The 23,584-nt window shown below is 35.0% G+C and overlaps 1 protein-coding gene across 14 annotated transcripts in view; it reads left to right on the top strand.

Annotated features, from left to right (window-relative positions):
* Positions 1-23,584, top strand: part of dmd (dystrophin) — a 129,335-nt gene that overhangs the window by 97,922 nt on the left and 7,829 nt on the right. For 12 of the 14 annotated variants that reach the window (XR_007185920.1, XM_048197886.1, XM_048197895.1 and 9 more), the window contains 11 exons: positions 1,600-1,801; positions 3,588-3,673; positions 6,084-6,241; positions 6,509-6,675; positions 8,466-8,577; positions 8,748-8,884; positions 11,559-11,597; positions 14,053-14,118; positions 14,499-14,564; positions 15,108-15,266; positions 18,616-18,859. Coding sequence is in view for 13 of the 14 variants with exons in the window: in XM_048197886.1 (XP_048053843.1) it covers positions 1,600-1,801; positions 3,588-3,673; positions 6,084-6,241; positions 6,509-6,675; positions 8,466-8,577; positions 8,748-8,884; positions 11,559-11,597; positions 14,053-14,118; positions 14,499-14,564; positions 15,108-15,266; positions 18,616-18,859 (1,436 nt within the window). In the remaining variant the exon portion in view is untranslated. The remainder of the gene's footprint in view (positions 1-1,599; positions 1,802-3,587; positions 3,674-6,083; positions 6,242-6,508; positions 6,676-8,465; positions 8,578-8,747; positions 8,885-11,558; positions 11,598-14,052; positions 14,119-14,498; positions 14,565-15,107; positions 15,267-18,615; positions 18,860-23,584) is intronic. The other 2 variants (XM_048197889.1, XM_048197892.1) reach the window with 1 other exon arrangement.

Below are 23,584 nucleotides of genomic sequence, written 5' to 3'. Positions count from 1 at the left end.
TACACAACCGGGTTTCCTAAAGCAAACAGTGTTTATTACTACTACCAAACCATGAACCTGCTGAGATGAATGAAACTTGTGTTTTGAGGAGAGATGCGCTATAAAATATTGCTTTTGTGGTTTTACTCGATTCTCATTTTGATGATATTGATTCTTAAATCCCTAGAATGGATCTTTTAGTCTATGCTGTTTTCAATCGATGCGTGAACAAAACTTCACTAAACATTACTTGTAGGGTGCTTCCCATCCAATAAATCGCAATGACCTTTTGCTTTGTTACTATTGTTATTAAACAAAATCTCAGATTTCTATAACGAAATTCAAAAAATAAACACAGTTTTGGTGCTCTTTAATGTGACATGATGGATCGCTGTAGCGGCATGTGAACCAATCATTTTTACTACTAGTTATAGCACGAAATAAGCATGAATGAACATCGGAAGGTATGTTAAAAGATAAAGTATGACTTATTAAAGGTCCCGTTTTTCGTGGTTTTTTGAAGCTTTGATTGTGTTTATAGTGTGCAATATAACATGTGTTCATGTTTCGCGTGTAAAAAAACACAGTATTTTTCACATAATTTACTTATCTGTATACCGCTGTTTCCACTGTCATAAAAACGGGCTGATGACTTTCTTGTTCTATGAAGTCCCTCCTTCAAAAATACGTAACGAGTTCTGATTGTGCCAACGGTTCCTGTGTTGTGATTCGACAGCTCTGAGCGCACCGTGCCCGGAAAAGTCAAGCCTCTTACCATAACGTGGAGATGCATGCGCTCAGAGTTATTGTAAACATCTCTTTAATTTTACCCTATCAATTTGAGCCGGAATCAGACCCGGTGATTGGACTGCGGGATGAAAATAACAGCGTTTCGACGACATGGCGACAAACACACTCTACAAACGCAACTCTTGTGTATTCCTGTGGGCGGAGGTTAGTCAAAAAACTGTTTTAGTGACGTCATTAAAGAAGGAAGTAGAGGGATGTAGTCCAAACTGGCCGTTCGATGTAGGCGACTTCTGTTAAATAAAATATCTCGCTTGGCATTGAACTTTGAGCTTTAAAATTTTACAGATTTTATTTATACTCTAACAACAACATTACACACTAACTAAAGTTTGAAACATGGGATCACGAAGAACGGGACCTTTAAAATGTATTATGTCTCATGTATCACTCTATCAGTATTTCAAGTGTGGAAAGACACCAGTAAAACAGATTGTAAACAATGTCAGGAAAACCAGTCAATGTCCATAAACTTGTTAGTTAGCTAGAAAAATGAATTATAGAGAGGAGCTTTTTGATAAATATATCAACTATATTACATATTCATTATATTTTTATACTTAACCTGCTCTTCTATATTTAAGATATGTTTGAATAAGTCCATAATTAAAACAAGTTTTTTTGACAGCCACCATTTAAATGTTTATATATTTCAAAAAACGAACATTATTATTATAAAAACTGCCTTATAACTACTGACCACTCAGAACATCTTAGCAACCCTTTAGCAATGACCTGGGATAACCCTAGAAACAGCATAGCAACACTCTAGCCACTCAGAACACATTATCAGGTTGCTTTTTTTGTGCACAGTGGATCTTCTGGGCATGTCTGCGGCCTGTGAGGCCTTTGAGCAGCACAATCTGAAACAGAATGAGCAATTCATGGACATCATGCAGGTGATCAACTGTCTGACCAGCATCTATGACCGTCTAGAGCAGCAGCACAGCAGCCTGGTCAACGTGCCTCTGTGCGTGGACATGTGTCTCAACTGGCTGCTCAACGTTTATGATACGTACGTTTAACTTTTTTTTTTTTTTGGTTGTTGTTCCTTTGCGTGTTTAAGATGTTGTGGGATAGTTCCACGTTTGAAAGAAGGTCATATGGGATTGGAATAACATGAGGGTGAGTAAATGATGAAAGAGTTTTAAATTCGGGGTGAACTAATCCTTTAAATATTAGAACATATGAGTCAGAGAGAATCAAGGAGTTGGACTCAATTGGTACTCAGCATGTTTCTCAGTAGGATCACACTGAGCTATAAATCATGCAGTGTTTGTACATGGAGGTGGTAGATTCCACAGAAGACCCCTGTCTTTCCCCCAAAGTAAACTGAGAGAAAATCGTTAGAGGTCATTTCATTCTACGCCTACTTTTTACCTAGATTGTCTTGCAAAGCAGTGTTTTTCTCAGAAGATGGGCTGAAGAAATGCAGTCGTCAAGGCTCCCTTGGGTCCTTAAGTCTTAAATTTTCATTTTTAAATTTGAGGATGAAAAACAGGAATTGCTTTAAAGCCTAATATAAATATGAAACTTCAAAAGACAATGATTTAATTAGATAAACATAAGCACTAATAAAAATACAGAATTATGTTAGACACATATGCTTGCACTGTCTCTGACTACATATATTTAAAACATTTGAAATATTGTATTTTATTGAATAATGTATTTATTTTTATTTTTATTAAATGGAGGCATAAATGTATGACCTTCTGGGTTTACCATATTTGATGCACCATTACCATACTTGTTGCTAAATTAAAATGTTCATTTTGGATGAACTATACACAATGCATATTGTCGCTATTTTGTATTGTGAACAATATATTTTATTACACCCCTAATATTTACTTTGTGTTTAAATTGTAATATGTTTTAGATGGTCGTAGGCATGCATGTTTTATCTCCTTAATCTTTTTGAATGAGCAACTGGAAGTAGTAAAGCATAGACATTTCAAAATAAGAGTCTCAGTATATTTCAGGCTTTGATTTTGATTTAAATTTATTTGACAAGTTAAAAGTCTAACATTATACATCGTGGGGAGTTGGATATTATTAGTATTTTGTTTACATAATAAAATGTATCTAGCATTTAATTCAACATGAGCTCTTGTAGTTTTTTTTCTGGGCTGCCCTGCCCCATCACAGGAAGGAAAAACTAAGAACATTAATGCATTCAATATATATATATATATATATATATTTTATTAGTATCTGAACAATAATCTTTTTTATTGGCTTCCTTTTAAGTACATTATTATCATATCAGCAAAATCTAATATGGATCGACCTCTAATTGATATAAATTTATATATTAGTACATAAACCAATTTCAATACATATTTTATAAATAAAATATGTTTTATGTATTTAAAACTTGCCGTTCCTGTTTTGCTGATATAGACAGTATTAAGTCCTTGTTTAAATGTGCCCTCAGCCTGTTTAATAAAGTAAAGCTGAGAAACACGATTCATTTTGATGTTAAGGGTTTGTACTGGATGGAAATATGGTATTCATTTTTGTTTATCCAGGTCTTAAAAAAATAAATACAGTATTAATTTTATTTATCTAAGTCTTGATTTTAAAGAGACCTTGGTTAAACTTTAAAGATGAATTCAGAAGAAATTTTATTTTTTAAAAGCAAAAGCAGTATATTTTTCCCAGTGTGTATGGTATAGAAACTTAGTTTTTTGTTCCTAATCTTGACTCTTTATCTGCAAAAAAAGATTAAAAAAAGTGCAATTGTCGGTCTTGCTTTAGTCATTTTTCACCTTGTTATTTTATTTGTTTTCCTGCAGAGGACGAGCTGGCAAGATTCGTACCCTATCCTTCAAAACAGGAATAATCTGTTTGTGCAAAGCTCACCTTGAAGATAAGTACAGATGTAAGTTTCTCTGCTTATCTTATGTGCTTCCTTCTTTCTATTTTGTCTCTAAGTCATAATTAGAACCAAGATATTTGTTCAGTTTACAGAACTGTACTACTAGTTGTTTACATGTCTCTCAGGTGTTTGCAGTGTCTTGTAGTGTGTTGTCATTGTTTACTGGTTAATAGCACTGCTGTAAATGCTGTTGTAAAGCTTTGGAGTTTGCTCTTTTGGCTTATATAGCACACAGTATAGTGCAACTGCTGGAGGTATTCCAGAAATTAAGGTTAACTTAATGTCACATATATCCTGAACTCTTGGTTCATGGGGTTTACAACAACCCCATTAGTGGGGGCAACAAAACAACGCGATCTGTAAAACAGGTCGCATCGCTTCCAGGTCAGGTCTTTTGTATGTGCTTTGTTAAATATAGAGCCATTTTACCTTCAAGATACCTTCAAAGGAGCATCATGACCATTGTTCATCGTATATATGCAGATAGATATCTAAAGGTTTTTTATTTTTCTTCTTATTAACATTTAGATATTTAAATCAAATAAAATGCCTACCATAAAAAGAGCTAGCTAGGTTGGCTGATTACCTTAAAGGTGCCCTAGAACTTTTTTTTAAAAGATGTAATATAAGTCTAAGGTGTCCCTAAACACTAAGTTTTTTTTTCTTTCTTATAACTTTGGGGTGAAGTGTAACCCATTTGCATGCCATGTTGAATGTGTCTGTGAAGTTTCAGCTCAAAATACCCCATAGATTTTTTTTAATTCATTTTTTTAACTGCCTATTTTGGGGCATAATTAGAAATGAGCCGATTCAGGGTGTGTGGCCCTTTAATTCTCATGCTCCATGCCCCGAGACCTCACGCTTGCCTTAAACAACATAAAAAAAGTTCAAACAGCTAATATAACCCTCAAAATGGATCTTTACAAAGTGTTCATCATGCAGCATGTCTAATTGCGTAAGTATAGTGTTTATTTTGATGTTTACATTGATTCTGAATGCTACACTGTTGGAGAGATTTATAAAGAATGAAGTTGTGTTTATGCATTATACAGACTGCAAGTGTTTAAAAATGAAAATAGCGACGGCTCTCTTGTCTCCGTGAATACAGTAAGAAACGATGGTAACTTTAACCACATTTAACAGTACATTAGCAACATGCTAACGAAACATTTAGAAAGACAATTCACAAATATCATGCTGCTTACGTGAATGCGATGAGACCTGTTTTCCCGTTTGTTAATTTGACGTTCTGCATAAAGCCTATAACCCAAACCTTGCTTCCTCTGGGTTGACTGAACTTGCTCCCGACTGGGTTTTTGAAACCGGCATATCCAGAGTATTTTCACATTGAAAATACAGAGACATTCTCAATAGAGTGCCAAGTCACCACGGAAACAGATGCAAAGAAAATTGTGCCGTACTTCGTCTTTCTTTTTCTTTTGTTTAATGGCGATTTACATTGTATATCGCCACCTACATGGCAGTTGTGCAATCATTTTTATAATCTTATCTTCAAAGGAAGTTCTGTTAAAAGAGTAAATTACTATGGCTACTTGCTTATCCTGAAAGTTACCTCCATTTTTACCTCAGAGTTTAGGTAATCTGTAAACTCGCCCGGGTATGTCGCATAACCTGCTTTCTGGAATACCCCCCTGCTCAGAAATATATATTTACTCATGTGGCACCGCAGAGCGGCATTTACATTAATAACAAGTGTGTTAATACAGTACACAGTGATGATATAAACAAAACTGTTCCCAATGGTGAAAAACTGAAGAGCATATTTTCACAAGATATACACTACCATTCTTAAGTTAGGGGTTGGTGTGACATTATATATATATATATATATATATATATATATATATATATATATATATATATATATATATATATAGTATATAAATTTAAATTACATTATATAAACTATATAAATTACAGTATATAAATTTGAAAGAAGTGTAATGCTCACCAAGGTTCATTTATTGTAACAATTGTAACAATTTAAAATAACATTTTCTATTTTAATATATTTTAAATATTAATTTTAATTTATTTTTGTCATGGCAAAGCAGAATTAATCTTTGATGGATTCAGAGAGTAGGATTCTTTAATGAATAGAAACATAACTATGTGTGACATAATAATAACATAATTACCATACTAGGTATGTTATGAAAACTGTCTTTGCAGACAAGTTTAATTGATACATGCCACTGAACATCGAAAAATTGGGTGTTTCATTCATTCAGTGTGGATCTAAGTTTTTATATATATATATATATATATATATATATATATATATATATATATATATATATATATATATATATATATATATATATGATGCATGATGGTTTTGTCTCTCTGTCTCTGTTACCTGTTTCGTTCATAATTTCCTCTTATACTCTAGTTTTATTCAGAGAGGTGGCCAGTGCCACAGGCTTCTGTGACCAGCGGCGCCTCGGCCTCCTTCTGCACGATGCCATTCAGATCCCCAGGCAGCTGGGTGAGGTGGCTTCTTTTGGAGGGAGCAATATCGAGCCCAGTGTGCGCAGCTGCTTTCAGTTTGTGAGTAAACAATGTCTACATTCATGAACTGATAACGTTAAAGCAGCCATGTACAATATGCACTTTTGTGGCATTTTTTTTTTTTTTTTTTTTTGGTACATGCCGCACTATTTTTGTCTCGTTCAATAAGAAACTTCCTTAATTTCATATGGTCTTTAAACATTCAAACGGTCTTTAAATTCATTCAAAAGCCTGTACATTTGTGTACATTCCCTCAGTCTATTCAGTGTTTTCATCAGTTTTATTTTCTTTTGCTCTGATATGAAGGCCAATAACAAACCAGAGCTAGAAGCTTCAGTCTTCCTGGACTGGATGCGTTTAGAACCTCAGTCGATGGTTTGGCTTCCTGTCCTTCACCGTGTGGCGGCCGCTGAGACAGCAAAGCACCAGGCTAAATGCAACATTTGTAAGGAATGTCCTATTATTGGCTTCAGGTATGGACCTTTTTCTTTAGTGCTATTATTCAGAATGACTGATTTTGCCTCAGGTGCTTTAAAAGTCTCAGCACTTTTTGTGCATTATTAAGCATTGCACCAAACTTCAAGGCAGATGTTGAAAAAGAAGATCTTTGTCTGTGTTTTGAGGCTCAAAAAGCTGCAGTGTTCATTCGCTTCTATTAGAGGTTTTATTGGTGGGAGAACACAGTCTTACTTGAATTATTTTTTATATATTTGACTTTAAAGTCATAATGATATCAAAGTGACCCTATTTGCTTTCTTCCTGCTCTTATTTGTTGGTGTATGTCTTTCAAAAGAGATTTTTGGCTCAGGGTCTGGCTCTGTCTTCTTTTATAGTCTGTTGCTTGATAAGTTGTCCAATACTTATTAGTGATCGACCAATATTGATTTTTTTTTTTTTTAAACCGACAACGATAATTTGTGTGTTTATGTGCCCGATAACCGATATGCATAACCGTTATTTATTTACTGTTAATCTTCTGTTTTTGACATGATTACAACACCACTGAACTGAACAAACCATTTTATTTATAATAAACACTCCCTCCTTGCTTAGAAATCAAAACAAATCTTATTTATACACCAATAAATAGAGGGGTCTGAAAGTGCAAAAAATAAAAAAGTGCAGTGTTACTAAACTGTTTTTGTTGAAAATTAGTAGTCTTTCATGTTAAAATTATTTTTGTAATATGAAGATTAAAATTATTTATAAAAAGCATCAGCAACAACACTAATGTTAGTTAACAATAAGCAAAATAAATGTAGAATGTCTAATGTTTTCAAATGGAGAAAATAAATTAAAGATAGGAGTCATATCAACTTTGCAGAAATGTAATACTTTATTTTAAACTACAGTTTTAGTAGATTTATAAGCTGTTTAATAGGCTAAAGAGTGAAGAATAATTTGCTGGATAATGTTAACTATCTGAATAATATTCTCTGGAATATTAGAATATAACAAACAAAACATCCTATTTTATTGCATTTCTCAACTGGTATGCTATATCAGAATTATTAATAATGTTTTTGTCATTCTAGATTATGAAATATCTGCTGACAAAGCGCTGTTTATCTATGCATTTACACAGAACTATACTCAAACTGCGACCACTCGCGGAGATAATAAATAAATAATTTCCATAAAGTTGTGTTTACTTAGATGTTTATTAGCGAATTATAATTACGGTGTTTTAAACAACTGAATCTTGTTAAAAGTTACATGTACATTTATGTAACACATCTAATTTGTGTTCAGTAAGTTCAGTAAAAACTAAATTACAGTAAAAACGGTAATATTGTAAAACATTATTACAATTTAAAATTACTGTGTTCTATTTGAATATATTTTAAAATGTATTTATTCCTGTGATGGCAAAGCTGGATTTTCAGCATCATTACTCCAGTCTTCGGTGTCACATGATCCTTCAGAAAACATTCTAATATGCTGATTTGCTGCTCAAGAATTATAATACGTTTCGTACTAATATCACAGTGGAAAACGGTTGTAATGTATGTACTAGGTGAGTAAATGCTGACAGAATGTTGGTTGAACCTTCCCTTCAGGTAGTATGTATAAAATCAGACTGTAATATGCTAACTATTAAGAGTAGGTGAGAACAGGGAACATCTCCACCTGGAGGATCAAGATGCAACTACACCTTTCTTGGAAATCATCTTGCATGCATGTCTCTACAGATCCATGATGATTTGAATGTTTTGCCAATGACGTTAACAGTGATATTATTGTTTGTGTCTGATCTCAACAGGTACCGAAGCTTAAAGCACTTTAACTATGATATCTGCCAAAGCTGCTTCTTTTCTGGCAGAGTGGCCAAAGGTCACAAGATGCAGTACCCTATGGTTGAATATTGCACACCGGTAGGTTTTTTTGCATCACTGTGTGCTTGGCATATACATCGTAGATTGCAGCATTAATTGCATTGCATTTAGAATTTAGTTTTCGGTTGTTAATAGCTAGCAGAGACAACACATTTCAAGATTAATGTGAAGGTTATGACTTTTTGTGTCTCTGTGTCCTTTTACTTCAGACGACGTCAGGAGAGGACGTGAGAGACTTTGCCAAGGTGTTGAAAAACAAGTTTAGGACAAAGCGCTATTTTGCCAAGCATCCTCGCATGGGTTACCTCCCTGTCCAAACCATCCTTGAAGGAGACAACATGGAGACGTGAGAACCATGATCTTTTTTTTTGTGTTCACTTCATTGTGTGTATTACCATCAGCTACTGATTAAGTAGACAAAATGTCAGCTGGTATGGCCATTATTATAAAAAGCATTGTGCGAATCATACTGACTGATAGATACTATCAAGAAAGCAAAATTAAAGTACCCCTATTATGCTATTTTAAAGATTCCTAATTTTGTTTTGCAGGTCTCCTGCAATAGATTTACATGCATCAAAGGTCAAAAAATACTAACTTTCTCATAATATACATTGCAGCATCACCTCTTTTCTCCCAGTGTCTGAAACAGTTTGATCAAGAAACCAGTCTCTCTAAACCCCTCCTTTCTGAGAGCCTTCTCTGCTCTAATTGGTCAGATGGCCTAGTCTGTTGTGATTGGTCTAGTGCTTACAGCACGTGTCAAATGAAACACTCATTACCATATCTGAATTTCAGCTCTGGATGCTTCCTCAGCGCTTGAACAGTAACAATGGTGGTGTTGTTTTTGTATCAATTCCAGCACAAGTCCTCATCCTTTTGAAATGCATGCAAAGTGGATTCTTAGCACTGCAAACAGCGTCTTCTTGATAGTTCGACAACATGAAACAAAATCTTCCAGGCCTCAGATACAACTACATTGTTTGAGGGTCAATGCAGACATTGTTTGCTAGCAGCCAATAAAGACCATAGGCTGGCATTATGCAAATTTGTTACATTGTTATGTAGGTATGTAACAGGAAGTGAGACTGGAATTGCTGACGACTCATTTCAGCAGTTCAGAATCTATTCTTTCTTTTAGGAGACAATAACTTTATTTGGTGTGTGCTTTGATCATTAAAACAGCTGTATTACACTGCATGAAAGGAAATATTCGAAAAGGCATAATAGGGGCACTTTAATGTGTGTAGATGCGATAATGTAGTGTCAGCCATATTTTGAAAATAGAAGACTAATTGGATAGTCAATCTTGAATATTTAGACTGGTTTAGGGTCACGTTTGCCGCACACTGATCATTATTATTGCGTTTATATATAATATATATGTGTGTGTAAGTATATCTTTTTTTATATTTAGCTATTTTAGTATTTCAGCTTATTTTATTTGTTTATTCACTTCAGTTTAATTTTTTTCTTCTATAATTTATATTTTTGTTTCAGCTTTAATTTCATTTAAAGGTCCCGTTCTTCGTGATCCCATGTTTCAAACTTTAGTTAGTGTGTAATGTTGTTGTTAGAGTGTAAATAAAATCTGTAAAATTTTAAAGCTCAAAGTTCAATACCAAGCGAGATATTTTATTTAACAGAAGTCGCCTACATCGAACGGCCAGTTTTGACTACATCCCTCTACTTCCTTCTTTAATGACATCACTAAAACAGTTTTTTGACTAACCTCCGCCCATGGGAATACACAAGAGTTGCGTTTGTAGAGTGTGTTTGTCGCCATGTCGTCGAAACGCTGTTATTTTCATCCCGCAGTCCAATCACCGGGTCTGATTCTGGCTCAACTTAATAGGGTAAAATTAAAGACATGTTTACAATAACACTGAGCGCATGCATCTCCACGTTATGGTAAGAGGCGTGACCTTTCCGGGCAATGAGCGCTAAGCTGCTGTCGAATCACAACACAGGAACTGCTGGCACAATCAGAACTCGTTACATATTTCTGAAGGAGGGACTTCATAGAACAAGGAAGTCATCAGCCGTTTTTATGACAGTGGAAACAGCGGTATACAGATAAGTAAATTATGTGAAAAATACTGTTTTTTTACACGCGAAACATGAACACATGTTATATTGCACACTATAAACACAATCAAAGCTTCAAAAAAACACGAAAAACAGGACCTTTAAGGAGTTTTTTTAATAGTATTTATACAAACCTAGTCCTGGAAACCATGACCTATGGATTACGCCTAGTAATAGACAGTGAACAGTTTGAAGTTCGAAAGTAAACATAGAATTTTTTTGTTGAAGGGGCGAATTTGTTTTAAAGTACATCTTGGTGGAAAAAGTTGAAAAGCTGCGTTCCTGACTCACTCCTAAATAAAACATTTTCACTTTCTCAAAGCCTACCTACTACCTTCTCTTATTTGTTGGCAGTTTGCATAATAATGTGCATATACAAAAATAAATAGATATTATATATAAATGGTACTAAATGGTCAAACAGTATAATACTGGCATGCCACTAAACAAGACAAATAAAGCTGACTCTGAACTCTTGGTAACCTTAAATTGCAGCTGCAAGAGTTTTGCTTGGATTTTTTTCTGCTTTACCATGTGATTGATCATTACTCGTGCTCACAGTAGGAGTGTTTATGCTGTGGAGTTATTTTTCCCCCTGTAGAGGAGCAGCTGAAAATGTGTGCAGTCTGTCAGGCTAATTGTAAAACAATGCTAAATGCATACACACATTATTCTTACAACATTAACCCTTTTTTTCCTTTTTCATTTCAACCCCAACACACAACCAACATTGAATCAAACTATTTCTCAAGCACATTTTTGGAAGAGAGTTGATTGTGATGTGTATGTTATTGGCCACTGAAAATGCTTTTAGGATTTAACTGTTGTCATATCAGTGGGTTTGTGTGTTTGGTGCTTCTTAACCATGTCACCATCATGCTTTCAGTGCATCTACTTGTCCTGTCCATCATCTCATCTTTTTTGTCTTGCAGTCCTGTTACACTGATCAACTTCTGGCCTGTTGACCATCCGTGAGTACATCTGCACACAAACACCCTCACACACAAATCTCTTTGAGCACCTGCTTACTGGATCACATGATGCAAACAGTGCCATTTGGTGATTTATCCACAGAATACAAGTGAAGAAAGAAAATTCAGGATTTTTACATCACAAAGTTAAAATGTGACTTTTAGTGCTAATCTGAAATTGAGTGTATTTGAAATTGAAAAGTACACTTTATTGAAATTTAAAATTTGAAAGTCTGGTGCTCTCTTTAAATGAATGTGGAGTTTCTACAATGACATCAGTAAATGATGTTCCTATTGGATGATTCATGTAGAAGGGCATCAGCGCAATGTCCAGGACCAGTGTCAAATTGGTCAGCAAATGTAAATGAATCACTTGGACAGGTGTAGATATTATATCAGATAATTTATCACTTAAAGTACATTGTTTAAATTTTCTACTGATCTGTGTGAAATTATGCACAAGTCTCCATGAAACACTCATCTTTCATCGTCACAACTGTGAGATATTTTGGAACGTCTGTTCATCCCATGGCTTCCACCATTCATCTGCAAGATTAACATGATACAGTGGTTTAGGGTATAAGGTGCTCTTTTAAACATTAATATTATTAATATTAAGTCACTGGGGGTGATCTACACTGTTACATACTCTAATGTTTAAAAATGTGGGGTCAGTAAGATTTTTCTTTCCCACCCAACCCCTCCCACCCCTTTTTTTTTTTGTTTTTGTTTAAAGAAATTAATACTTTTATTCAGCAAGGGCGCAATACATTGATCAAAAGTGCGAGTAAAGACATTTATTACTGGGGCTGGGACAATAAATCGATGCGTCGCGAATCGAGAAATGATTCTGAGCTTAGTTTTTAACAGCAGATGGCACTGCGTGCTTTAGAAACAGCCGTACTCTGCTTGCTTCTAATTCCTTAAGGCAGGAACACACCAAGCCGACGCCGACGAATTAGTGGCAACAAAAGCAGACTGCGGGGTTGGCTTACGTCGGCAGTGTCTGGGTCCAAAGTTGCCCTGACACACCAAACCGACCCTCGACAGCCGACGGCCAAGTAGCACGTGTGTTCTGTGCCTGCGTAAGATGAAATGCCTTTCCGTACCTGCAGGTGGCTGTAGCTGAACAGCCAATCAGAATTATTAGATGGACCGACGAGCTCCGATGCTGATTCAATATGTCGAATCGGCCGAAAAAAAGCCGACGAGGACCAACTTCAGCCGACGGTGCGGAACACTTAGTCGGGCGACGAACAAAAACTGCCTGACAGCTGACCGACGGCTTGGTGTGTTCCTGCCTTTACATGCATTGCTTAAACCTTCTATAAAATAATCATTCATAAAGTTTGAAAAGGTTGAAGCAAATTACAAGGGTGTTTGCAGTGGGCTGTTTACAAGTATATTCAAGTATATACTCAGCCGAACGCACAAGCACTCTGCAGCGCTCTTCTTCATGAGCATTTGAGTGTGAGGATAAAAACTAGCCTTAGACTGCCAACTGCTGTTAAAATCTAAGCTCAGAATCAATTTGAGAGAGAATCGTGATGCATTTAGAAAATCTCAGAATCAATCCACGAATCGTGATTATCCTAGCCCTATTTATTATATTTGTTACTAAATATTTATTTGTTTCAATGAATCCTGAAAAAAATGCTTTGTATCAATAAATTATATTTTAATGTTTTTTTTTTTTTTTTTTAAGTTATTTTCAATTTATGCATTTTATAATATATTTTTTTTACTGTATTTTAAACAAATAAATGCAGTCTTGGTGAGCATAAGAAACTTCTTTCAAAAACATAAAAAAAATCCTACCAACCCCAAACTTTTGAACACTAGTATATATTTGCTTTAACCAGGAATGTAGCTCAAAGTATTGGGAAAATGTTCTTTTCTTTGACCAAACTGAGCTGAATCATAAGCTGCAATAAATTATCCACATCTCAAGAGACAGCATGTCATTCTAAAATAATAGTGGAAATTAAATTCCAAATGGTTGCTATTTAATATCATTGTTTAATATCTTTACATTTGATTTTATCAGAAAAGTTTCTCCATAGTGACCCTGTTGAATGCGTGTAGTAATACTCAGTTTATAAAATGTTGTTCCTCCATATTATCACTCTTAAAAATAAAGGTTATTTATTGACATTTATGGTTCCATGAAGAACCTTTAACATCCATGGAATTTTTCCATTGCACAAAAGATTGTTACAGTGGAAAAGGTTCTTTAGATTATTAAAATGTTCTCCACACTAAAAAAATAAAAAATGGTTCTTTTAAGAACTGTTCACTTAGAGGTTCTTTGGGGAACCCGAAATGGTTCTTTTATGGCATCACTGCGAAAACCCCATTTTAGAATGTCTTTTTTAAGAGTGTATAATAATAATAATAATAAATTTCGTTCTGTTCATCTGTGCTTCCTGACCTTTGGCTTTTCTGTCACTTTAAGGCCGTCATCTTCCCCACAACTCTCCCATGACGACACCCACTCACGCATTGAGCATTACGCTAGCAGGTGGGTCTTTTTTGAGCATGGTTATTTTGGTGTTACTATGTAACTGTATATTTAAGAGACCAGACTTGCATTGCATTAGAGCTGGGTAATGTGATGGTGTTTACGCAGCATTACAGATTTGTCAACCAGTAGAAATTTTGTACCATTTATAACATGGTTGATATATTTCCCTGGGTATTTTAACCAGAAATATTTCACCAATAACATCAGAATGTTGCTTGCAGAGTATAGTAACAAGCAAAATGCGTTTGTGTTAATGTGAAGCACGTAAGCTAGAACAGTGGTGACTTACTGAAATGAATGAATGAATGAATGAATGAATGAATGCAACTGCATGATCTGTTTATGAATGAATACAGAATGATGTTGTGTTTTCACAGGCTAGCTGAAATGGAGAACCGAAATGGCTCGTATATGAATGACAATGTATCGCCCAATGAAAGCATGTGAGCTTGCAACTCCTTTACACTCTGCTGTACATAGTATTATACAGTAAATGAATGTAATAGTGTGTGAAAGAACCTAAAACTGATCCACTTACAAATGTCTGAACACCTGCATACATTTAAATGCTTGTGGTTGCATAAAAGCCTCCCCTTTTCAACTCAAAATGTGTGTATGAAAGTGCATTAACTTATTATCGGAAGAGTTTATTTACTTATTTAAGATTATTTACTTATCCTCATGTCATTCCAAATTAGTTTTCGATTTTCGGGGGAATATCAGCTCTTTCCACTCATACACAAAGTGGTGAAGATCAGTAATAAACCCATAATATTAAATCACAGTAAAACGATTACATGCAAATGCTCTTATACTGCAGATTTGTGGTATTTAAACAATAGGATTGTTTTTAGACCAGCTTACTTCTCACAAGCCGATTGAGCTGCTGTATTTTTCAGTTAGAGTTTAAGGCAGCAAATGTTAATTGAAATCTTGAGCAATGGATGTAATGTAGTGAACTACTGTTGTTGTTGTTATTATTGTAGGGATGATGAGCATCTGCTGATCCAGCACTACTGCCAGAGTCTGAATCAAGGCTCTCCACTCAGCCAGCCGCAGAGCCCCGCTCAGATCCTCATCTCAATGGAGACTGAAGAGAAGGGAGAGCTTGAGAGAGTGCTCAACGATCTGGAGCAGGAAAACAGGTTTGATTGCATGACCGCGTTCTTTACAATTCAAATGATTGGTTTTAAAATGAAATGCAATGGGCATAAACTGGACTGTGTTCCATCAGCATATTTCTGTCATTACAAACTGCATTTACAGCAATTTTTAAATCGCATATTTTATTAAAAGTGCCATGCTTTAGATCAGTGATTCTCAAATGGTCGGTTGCCAACTGAAAATGTTTTCAGCGAAAATGCAGGGCTTTATGCAAATAATAAAACCATATAATCGTGCATAGTTAGGATGGCAAAATAAACAGGCTGATCAACTTTTACAAGGGAAGATGCTTCCTATATCTTTATATATCAACTCAACTGTATTTTGTAATATTAATCAGTTTCAACAGTAATTATACAGTAATCAACATTTGAAGTGGATCATAAAAGTTTATCAAAGTTGTCCTAAGAAGGTTTTAGGACAACTTTGATGAAAGGTTTTGATCCGCTTCAAATGTTGACTACTATACTTTCGATCAGTGGTTCTCAGATTTTTCTAGCCAAGTTTATCATCCAAATCCTACCTAGCACACACGACTCTTCCCACACTGCTGAGTCAAGTATGTGGGCTACACATTTGAGTCTAATATTACACATGGTGAGCTATATTAAAATTGTGAAATTAGATGAGCAAGCAGAGAACTCTTATTTAAAAAGTTTTATTTTCAAAATTGTTTCAAAATTATTTCAAAAATAAGGTAAGGTTTCTTATGCTCAACAAGGATTTATTTGATCAAACATAGTTTAAAAACTTTTACCTGTTTAAAATATTTTTCTATTTTAGTGTATTTTAAAATGTAACTTATTCCTGTGAGTAAATCTATTCCATAGAGTAAATTTATTCCTGTAAGCAAATTTTTGTGGAAATAACAATACATTTTTTCAGAGATCTTTGAATAAAAAGAATAGGGAAAGTATTTAATGCTTACTTGCTGTATAAAAGTATTATTATTATTAGTAGTAGTAGTTTGTCTTTAATTTGTAATCACCCCAAACTTTTGAATGGTAGTATATTTTGCTGGGTGGTGTGTCAACTGGGCCATAAAGCAGTTCATGAGCAGTCTGTGCTAACATTTAGCCAGAATCAACCCTGTTTATTAAATGTGCAATATGTAACTTTTGGCCCTCTAACAATTTATCTGCACAATAAAATACCATAGGGCCTGTTTACACCTGGTCACTTCATGCGTTTTCTCTGATCGGATAGCTATCTGATCGTGAAAAGACCAGGTCTAAATGCCCTCCGAAACGCATTTGAAACGGATATAAATCCAATCGCTCAAACCACTTCAGGAGGTGGTCTGGGACGCATTCCAGTCAAAACTGAACAGGTCTAAATGCATCTGGTTGTTGAAACCACATATGTAAATTTAACTCCTTCCCAAAAATACTAAAAAATAAATGTGTGAGCGCGTGTTATAGGCTAAATAACATGTTATATGACAGCACTCCTGCAGCACGCATTACCGCAAATGAGCAGCTGAGGATCTATTCAGCAAAACAATGCACAAACTGCCGCAAATCAAACTGAAAGTAAGCAGGCGCTCAAAACACAATCATCTTCATTAGAAGTAATGAGACAAAATGATCTTACCAGTGCTGTGGTCACGCTCTCTCCTATTGCGAGATCAATAGAATGCAGCTCATATTTGTTGCTTTCGGTGACGTGAACTCCATGAAATCTGCATAATTGCGCGGGAATTGAAGATCGGATTTATATCCGTTTTGCACAGACACATTTATGTGGCCAAGTGTAAATGCAATCATTTTTATAAATCAGATTAGCTATCCAATCAGAGAAAACGCATGAAGTGACCAGGTGTAAACAGGCCCTTAGTCAACATTTCAAATCCCTCAGTTCTCGCATCTCTGAAAAGCCAAGCCAATGTTGATTGATTCCGGTTTTATTATGAGTTCTGTCATGTTCTCTTTTTGCCAGTTGACTCTCCTCTGTTTGGTGTTTTTTTTTTAAATGGGTGATTCTCCCAGAGGTTTGAGATGTCACTCCCACACCATACATGCATCTAAGTAGCCAGAGCAATTTTTCTCTATTTACAGATATGACAGACACACACACACACACACACACACACACACACACACACACACACACACACACACACACACACACACACACACACGCGCGCGCGCGAGTAACACATGTACGCAGTTTCCCCTGAAAACCATTCCAACGAGTCTAAAATATAAACACTTATAATACACTTACCATAGTGAATAGGGGCAAAAACATGTTTAGGAAGAAGGATTGATGTATTGACTGTATGCAAAAAAAAAAAAAAATTCACCTTTAAAGGTGCCGTAGAACGTCTTTTTAAAAGATGTAATATAAGTCTAAGGTGTCCCCTGAATGTGTCTGTGAAGTTTCAGCTCAAAATACCCCATGGATTTTTTTTTTTATTAATTTTTTTAACTGCCTATTTTGGGGCATCATTAAATATGAGCCGATTTAGGCTGCGGCCCCTTTAAATGCTCACGCTCCCCGCCCACGGAGTTCGCGCTTGCCTTAAACAGCATAAACACAGTTTACACAGCTAATATAACCCTCAAAATGGATCTTTACAAAGTGTTCGTCATGCAGCATGTCTAATCGTGTAAGTATAGTATTTATTTGGATGTTTACATTTGATTCTGAATGAGTTTGATAGTGCTCCGTGGCTAAAGCTAACATTACACACTGTTGGAGATTTATAAAGAATGAAGTTTATGAAATGAAGTTTATGAAGTGTTTATGAATTATACAGACTGCAGGTGTTTAAAAAATGAAAATACTGACAGTCTTGTCTCCGTGAATACAATAATAAACGATGGTAACTTTAACCACATTTAACAGTACATTAGCAACATGCTAACGAAACATTTAGAAAGACAATTTACAAATATCACTAAAAATATCATGATATCATGGATCATGTCAGTTATTATTGCTCCATCTGCCATTTTTCGCTGTTGTCCTTGCTTGCTTACCTAGTCTGATGATTCAGCTGTGCACATCCAGACGTCCTGCCCTTGTCTAATGCTTGAACATGAGCTGGCATATGCAAATATTGGGGGCGTACATATTAATGATCCCGACTGTTACGTAACAGTCGGTGTTATGTTGAGATTCGCCTGTTCTTCTGAGGTCTTTTAAACAAATGAGATTTATATAAAAAGGAGGAAACAACGGTGTTTAACACTCACTGTATGTCATTTCCATGTACTTGAACTCTTGTTTTAACTATGCCAAGATAAATTCAATTTTTAATTCTAGGGCACCTTTAAGTTCCTATTTTCAGGGTTTCTTTCTTAAGTTGTTGTCATTGTTATGCAGGAAGCTGCAGGCAGAGTATGATCGTCTGAAGAAGGCACACGACCACAAGGGGCTGTCGCCATTGCCCTCACCCCCACAGATGCTGCCGGTCTCACCTCAGAGTCCACGCGACGCAGAACTGATTGCAGAGGCCAAACTACTGCGGCAGCACAAGGGACGTTTGGAAGCAAGAATGCAAATCCTAGAGGATCACAACAAACAGCTGGAATCACAGCTCAAACGCCTTAGACAGTTACTTGAGCAGGTGGGTGGTGCATATCCTTAAGATTTTATTGATGCTTATACTCACTGGCAGTGAATAAACTTTGGAAGTGTTGGTAAAGAAAAAAAAAACAACCAGTTGTGTCTAAATTTGGATTTAGAGTAAATGTTTTCAGATTGCACACTGGTCATTTATAAGGCATCTTTCAAATAGTGTTGTCAAAAGTACCGACATCTGTACCAAGTCGGTATTGAAAAATGTGACGCTATCAGCATTTTCTCCCTAGCGTTTTGAGCGCTGTTAAGTGGGTTCTTAAACACCTCTGACTGGCCATTGTGTTCATACATTCAACAGATATGTCTGTGATTGGGTACAATGATCAACAATGATTCAAAATCATGTTGTAAATGGACATCTTTGACACTCTTCACCGAGCACTTACACACGGGAGCGTTTGAAAGCAGTTGAAGATCATTGTAGCCAATCACTGACATGTCTGTTGAGCACGTGAACACAATGGCCAATCAGGTGTTTAAGAATTTGCTCAACAGCACTCAAAATGCTAGGGGGAAATACTGGCATCATCACATTTTTAAATTTCAGTACCGAAGTCGGTACTTTTGACAACACTACTTTCAAATCTTGGTCGTGGATTGTAACACTGTTCATGTGCTTCCTTTTGATTGTCGACAGAAGAAATTAAATGCTCAGAGCATTGATATATTTTTAATGTCAATATTTGGCTTTTAATGTTTGTCATATTTGTAGTTAAATATAAAATTATTAACTTTGTGGGGAAAGTCAGTTTTAACAATATTTTTCAATATATTTATGTATATTAAGGCTGCACAATAATGGCTAAACTGATGATCACGATTATTTTGCTAAAAAATTATATGTGTGTATTTATGTGTGTATGTGCGTAGGCGGCGCATGGACTTCATTAAACGAACTATGATAACTTCATCAAACAGAAAAATCAATATAAAAACGGTGGCTCTTAATCTGAATTCCAGTAATTCAAAATTTTAATTTTCTATTGTAGCACAGAGGTTGCATAAGTGCATTTATTCACCAACCATGATCGCAAACATTATGGTCAAGATTCATGTTTGAATTTATTACAGTTAGTCACAGAGAAGGTTAACTCGCAGATTTAGTTGCAGCAAATCACAGACGCGGCCTCGTGAAGAAACACGTGCTGCCTGTTCGAGCAGAATTGGTCAGTGGACATCGCTAAATTTCAACATGCATGTTTGTCGGTGTTCTCAGATCATCAGCGTTTTTTTGCAGCCCACAGAGAGCTTGTGCACACGGTTGCCAGGTTGGGAAGATTAAGTAAAACACTAGACAGAAAACATATCCTTTTAAGAGAAAAGCTATGTTTGGAGGACATCTGGCAACCCCAAGCGGGAAATATAGCAGAGGCTTGTTACCAATGCAAAAAAGCAGAAATGTCAAAATTGTCAAAACGTTTTGAGGACAAATAACCAGCAGGCCAATATCGCAACGATTAATTTTAATTAATAGAGATAGAACAGATGTTGTTATCACAATTAAAATACAATTTATCGTGCAGCTCTAATATATATTAAGTATATTTATAGTTGACCTTTCCCTTGAGTCATTGCAGTGCATTCTGGCATTATCTTGTCTATGATCTGTGAAGGACACATGTAAGATTTCCTTAGAATTTGGCTAAAATGAGCTGTCTTAAAAGACTTGGTTGGAAGCTCACTAGGTTTTTTTAGTGTGCTGTTTTTAGAAGTTTAAAATATGGATTAGTTTTATTGGTTGGTCAGTTTGGAGTTGTTACAAGAAATATTTATGCTAAATTTAGATGCTGTCAGGATGAATAAAGAGAATGTTTATATATTTTGACAAAATCTTTCTGAAATGTTCCATCTGTTTAAAGATGTATTAATATTCTCTGCAAACGTGTGGATTGAAGGCTTTGTTTTAAAATTAAAATGTATCATCAAAGATTTTAAATGTAGTTTATATTTATAAATGTACCTTTTTTTTTTCTTTGAGTTTTGAAATTGCAGTAAATGGAATCGTTTTTTTTTTAAAGATTTCTCAACCAAAGACTTTTACTATAATATGGAATATTGTTTATTAATGTTGATTTGTTTGAATGCAGAAATCTGTTAATTGTCCTTGCAGGACACATGATGGCATTCTCTGTTCTGTATAATAACAGCATAAATGATAAGAATGTTAAGAATACAGTCATATTCCCTGAATAATTTTAGCATAAAATACATGTACAACAAGATTTTAAAATGAATGCATATTTATGGACTCCTTCACACCAAAATGTTGTACTCTAATCATGCAAGGGTTTGGTTTTGTTCAATTGTTGTCTATCAGTTTATTTGGTTTTCTGACAAGACAAGGTTTGAATAGGTCCCCCCCACCCACCCCCCATTAAAAATCATAGCATTTGGTCTTGTGTAAAGGCCTATAGTGCATTAATGTGCATTTTTTTTCTTCAGTTGAGTTACTTTTTTTTGTCCTAATTGGCAGCATAGCACATACCGGATAACTTGTAACCGATCGTTTCAAGATACATGGTTAAATTTTTACCTACCATACTTTATTGATCGATACGATATTGCACAACAGGCATTATTGATCCTGTTATTTTCAGGTTCCACAAAACTTTGTCCTTATTAAAGCTGAGGATGAATGCCAGGTCTTTTTGGTGGTCAAAAGAACATTTTGAGGGACCTGTCAATTTTCCTCAAGCAGCCAATTTCTTTCTGTAATTTGTTTGTGGAGTTTGTTTGACGTCAACTTCTTTGGAAGTCTACTTCTGCTTGAATAGAGGGGAAATCAGATATTCTGTCTGCATCATGTCTTGAGGAATCAAGCGTAATGTCTCGATGCGTACTTCTGAAAAAAACATTAGTTGGCTGGGGGTCTCTGCCAAATGGAATGTATATCAGATTTTTTTCTTAGAAGAAATGGCTTCATGTGTTCTCTGTGGACCCTTTGAACTAAAATCTCACTAGACTCCAGCACCGCATGCTTCTTCCAGTGGCTGCTTGGCCGAAGCAAGAAGAACCAGACTAAATGAACATGTGGATAAATATATCTCCCTTTTTTCAAAGCCAACAGAAAATTGGCTTGACTTCTCTGATGTTTTTTTTGTTCATAACCATCTTCAGTTTTATCCAAAAAAGATTTTTCATTACACTCACAAACAAGCCTTTGCCTACCAGTGTATGTTTTTGTTTTAATAGCATCAGTTACTTACATTTTTATCTCTGTTATTTGCTAATAAACATTTTCTGATGTTTAACGTATGTTCATGTGTTTCGCTTGGCAAAAATCTCAGGAAGACCAGTGAAATCACCAGAACCATCTTTCTTTATGCAAGAGGGATGTCTGGTCCTGTGTTATGAATTGTTAATGGTAGATGGTTTAAACAAACCGCATTACACATGTGCGTAATGAGTGCAAGTATAACTTTTATATAGTTGTGCAGTGACAAACCATTTCATCATTTAAGCAAATTATTTTTAGGTGCTGGGAAGTTTTAATTGCGATTTAGTATTCATTTTAAAATACACTTGTAAATAATATATAAGCCAAGATGAGCGTGTGTGTGCAGTGGTCAACGTCTTTGCTCAATATGCTGAATACATTACTAGACCATTAAAAGTTTGGGGTTGGTAATATTTTAAGAAATTGACACTTTTATTTTGAATAAATTGATTTAAAATGACATAGACCAGTGATTCTCAACTGGTTTGCCACATTTTCCTAGTCATTAAGCCACAACCCAATTTTATTAGGAATTTGAGCTAATTCCTGATATTATATATACCTTAATAATATAATATGATAATACTATAGATATAAATCAATAATATATATGTATAAATGTGTGTGTGTGTATGATTTATTATAACTTGTATAATAAATTTGTTTTTAAAAACCAAGCAATTTTTTTTTTTTTTTTTTTTTTTTAAATGGCACACACAAAGTACCATCCCACTGTACTTAACATGCACATAAATTGTAAGAATATGGCTAATACTGATGAGTAAACAGTATACGGTAAAGCTGTTAAATATCAGTCATTAAGTAACAAGTTATGAAAATAATCAGGACGATGTGTTTTTCTCAGGCACTCTTTACTTAAACTGCATCTGACAGAAGTGTCAACAGTTTTCACGCACATATTTCAAAATAAAAGTCTCGCATCAGAAAAACAGAATTACATTTGTTTTTCTTTGACTGCGCACTCTTTAGAGACACTGGTATAGACTTACATCACACCTTTTTTTTTTTTTCAAATAAATGCTGTTCTTTTGAACTTTCAATTAATCAAAGTTTCCACAAAAATACTGTTAGTAATAATAAGAAATCTGTCTTAAAGCACCAAATCAATATTATAATATTATTATTAATAGGTGTCTATGACAGATGCATCAAAAAAATGACATGCAGGAAGTTTGTAACAAAACTGTTAAATTTATTTAAAATGGAAACATGCAGCTTGAATAGCTGCAGGACACCACTAGAATTGATGTGGTCCAATGATAAGATTATATCATAGAAGACCTTGTTTAACTTTTTGAATATTGGTGTATAGGACAAAGGAAGATTTTTTTTTTTTTTTTTTTTTTTTTTAAACCGAAGGGTTTTTCAGCGTTTCTGAAGGTACTTGAACACTGTTAACTGTCTGGTTTATTTTATTTTTATATTTTAATAATGGCATCACATCCACTACTTTGTGTGTATCCTTGTGATGTT

The sequence above is a fragment of the Megalobrama amblycephala genome, linkage group LG7 (genome assembly GCF_018812025.1).
Source record: "Megalobrama amblycephala isolate DHTTF-2021 linkage group LG7, ASM1881202v1, whole genome shotgun sequence".
NCBI lineage: Eukaryota > Metazoa > Chordata > Actinopteri > Cypriniformes > Xenocyprididae > Megalobrama > Megalobrama amblycephala.
Note: the sequence above shows the minus strand (reverse complement) of the source record. Positions and strands in the feature narration are given on the sequence as shown.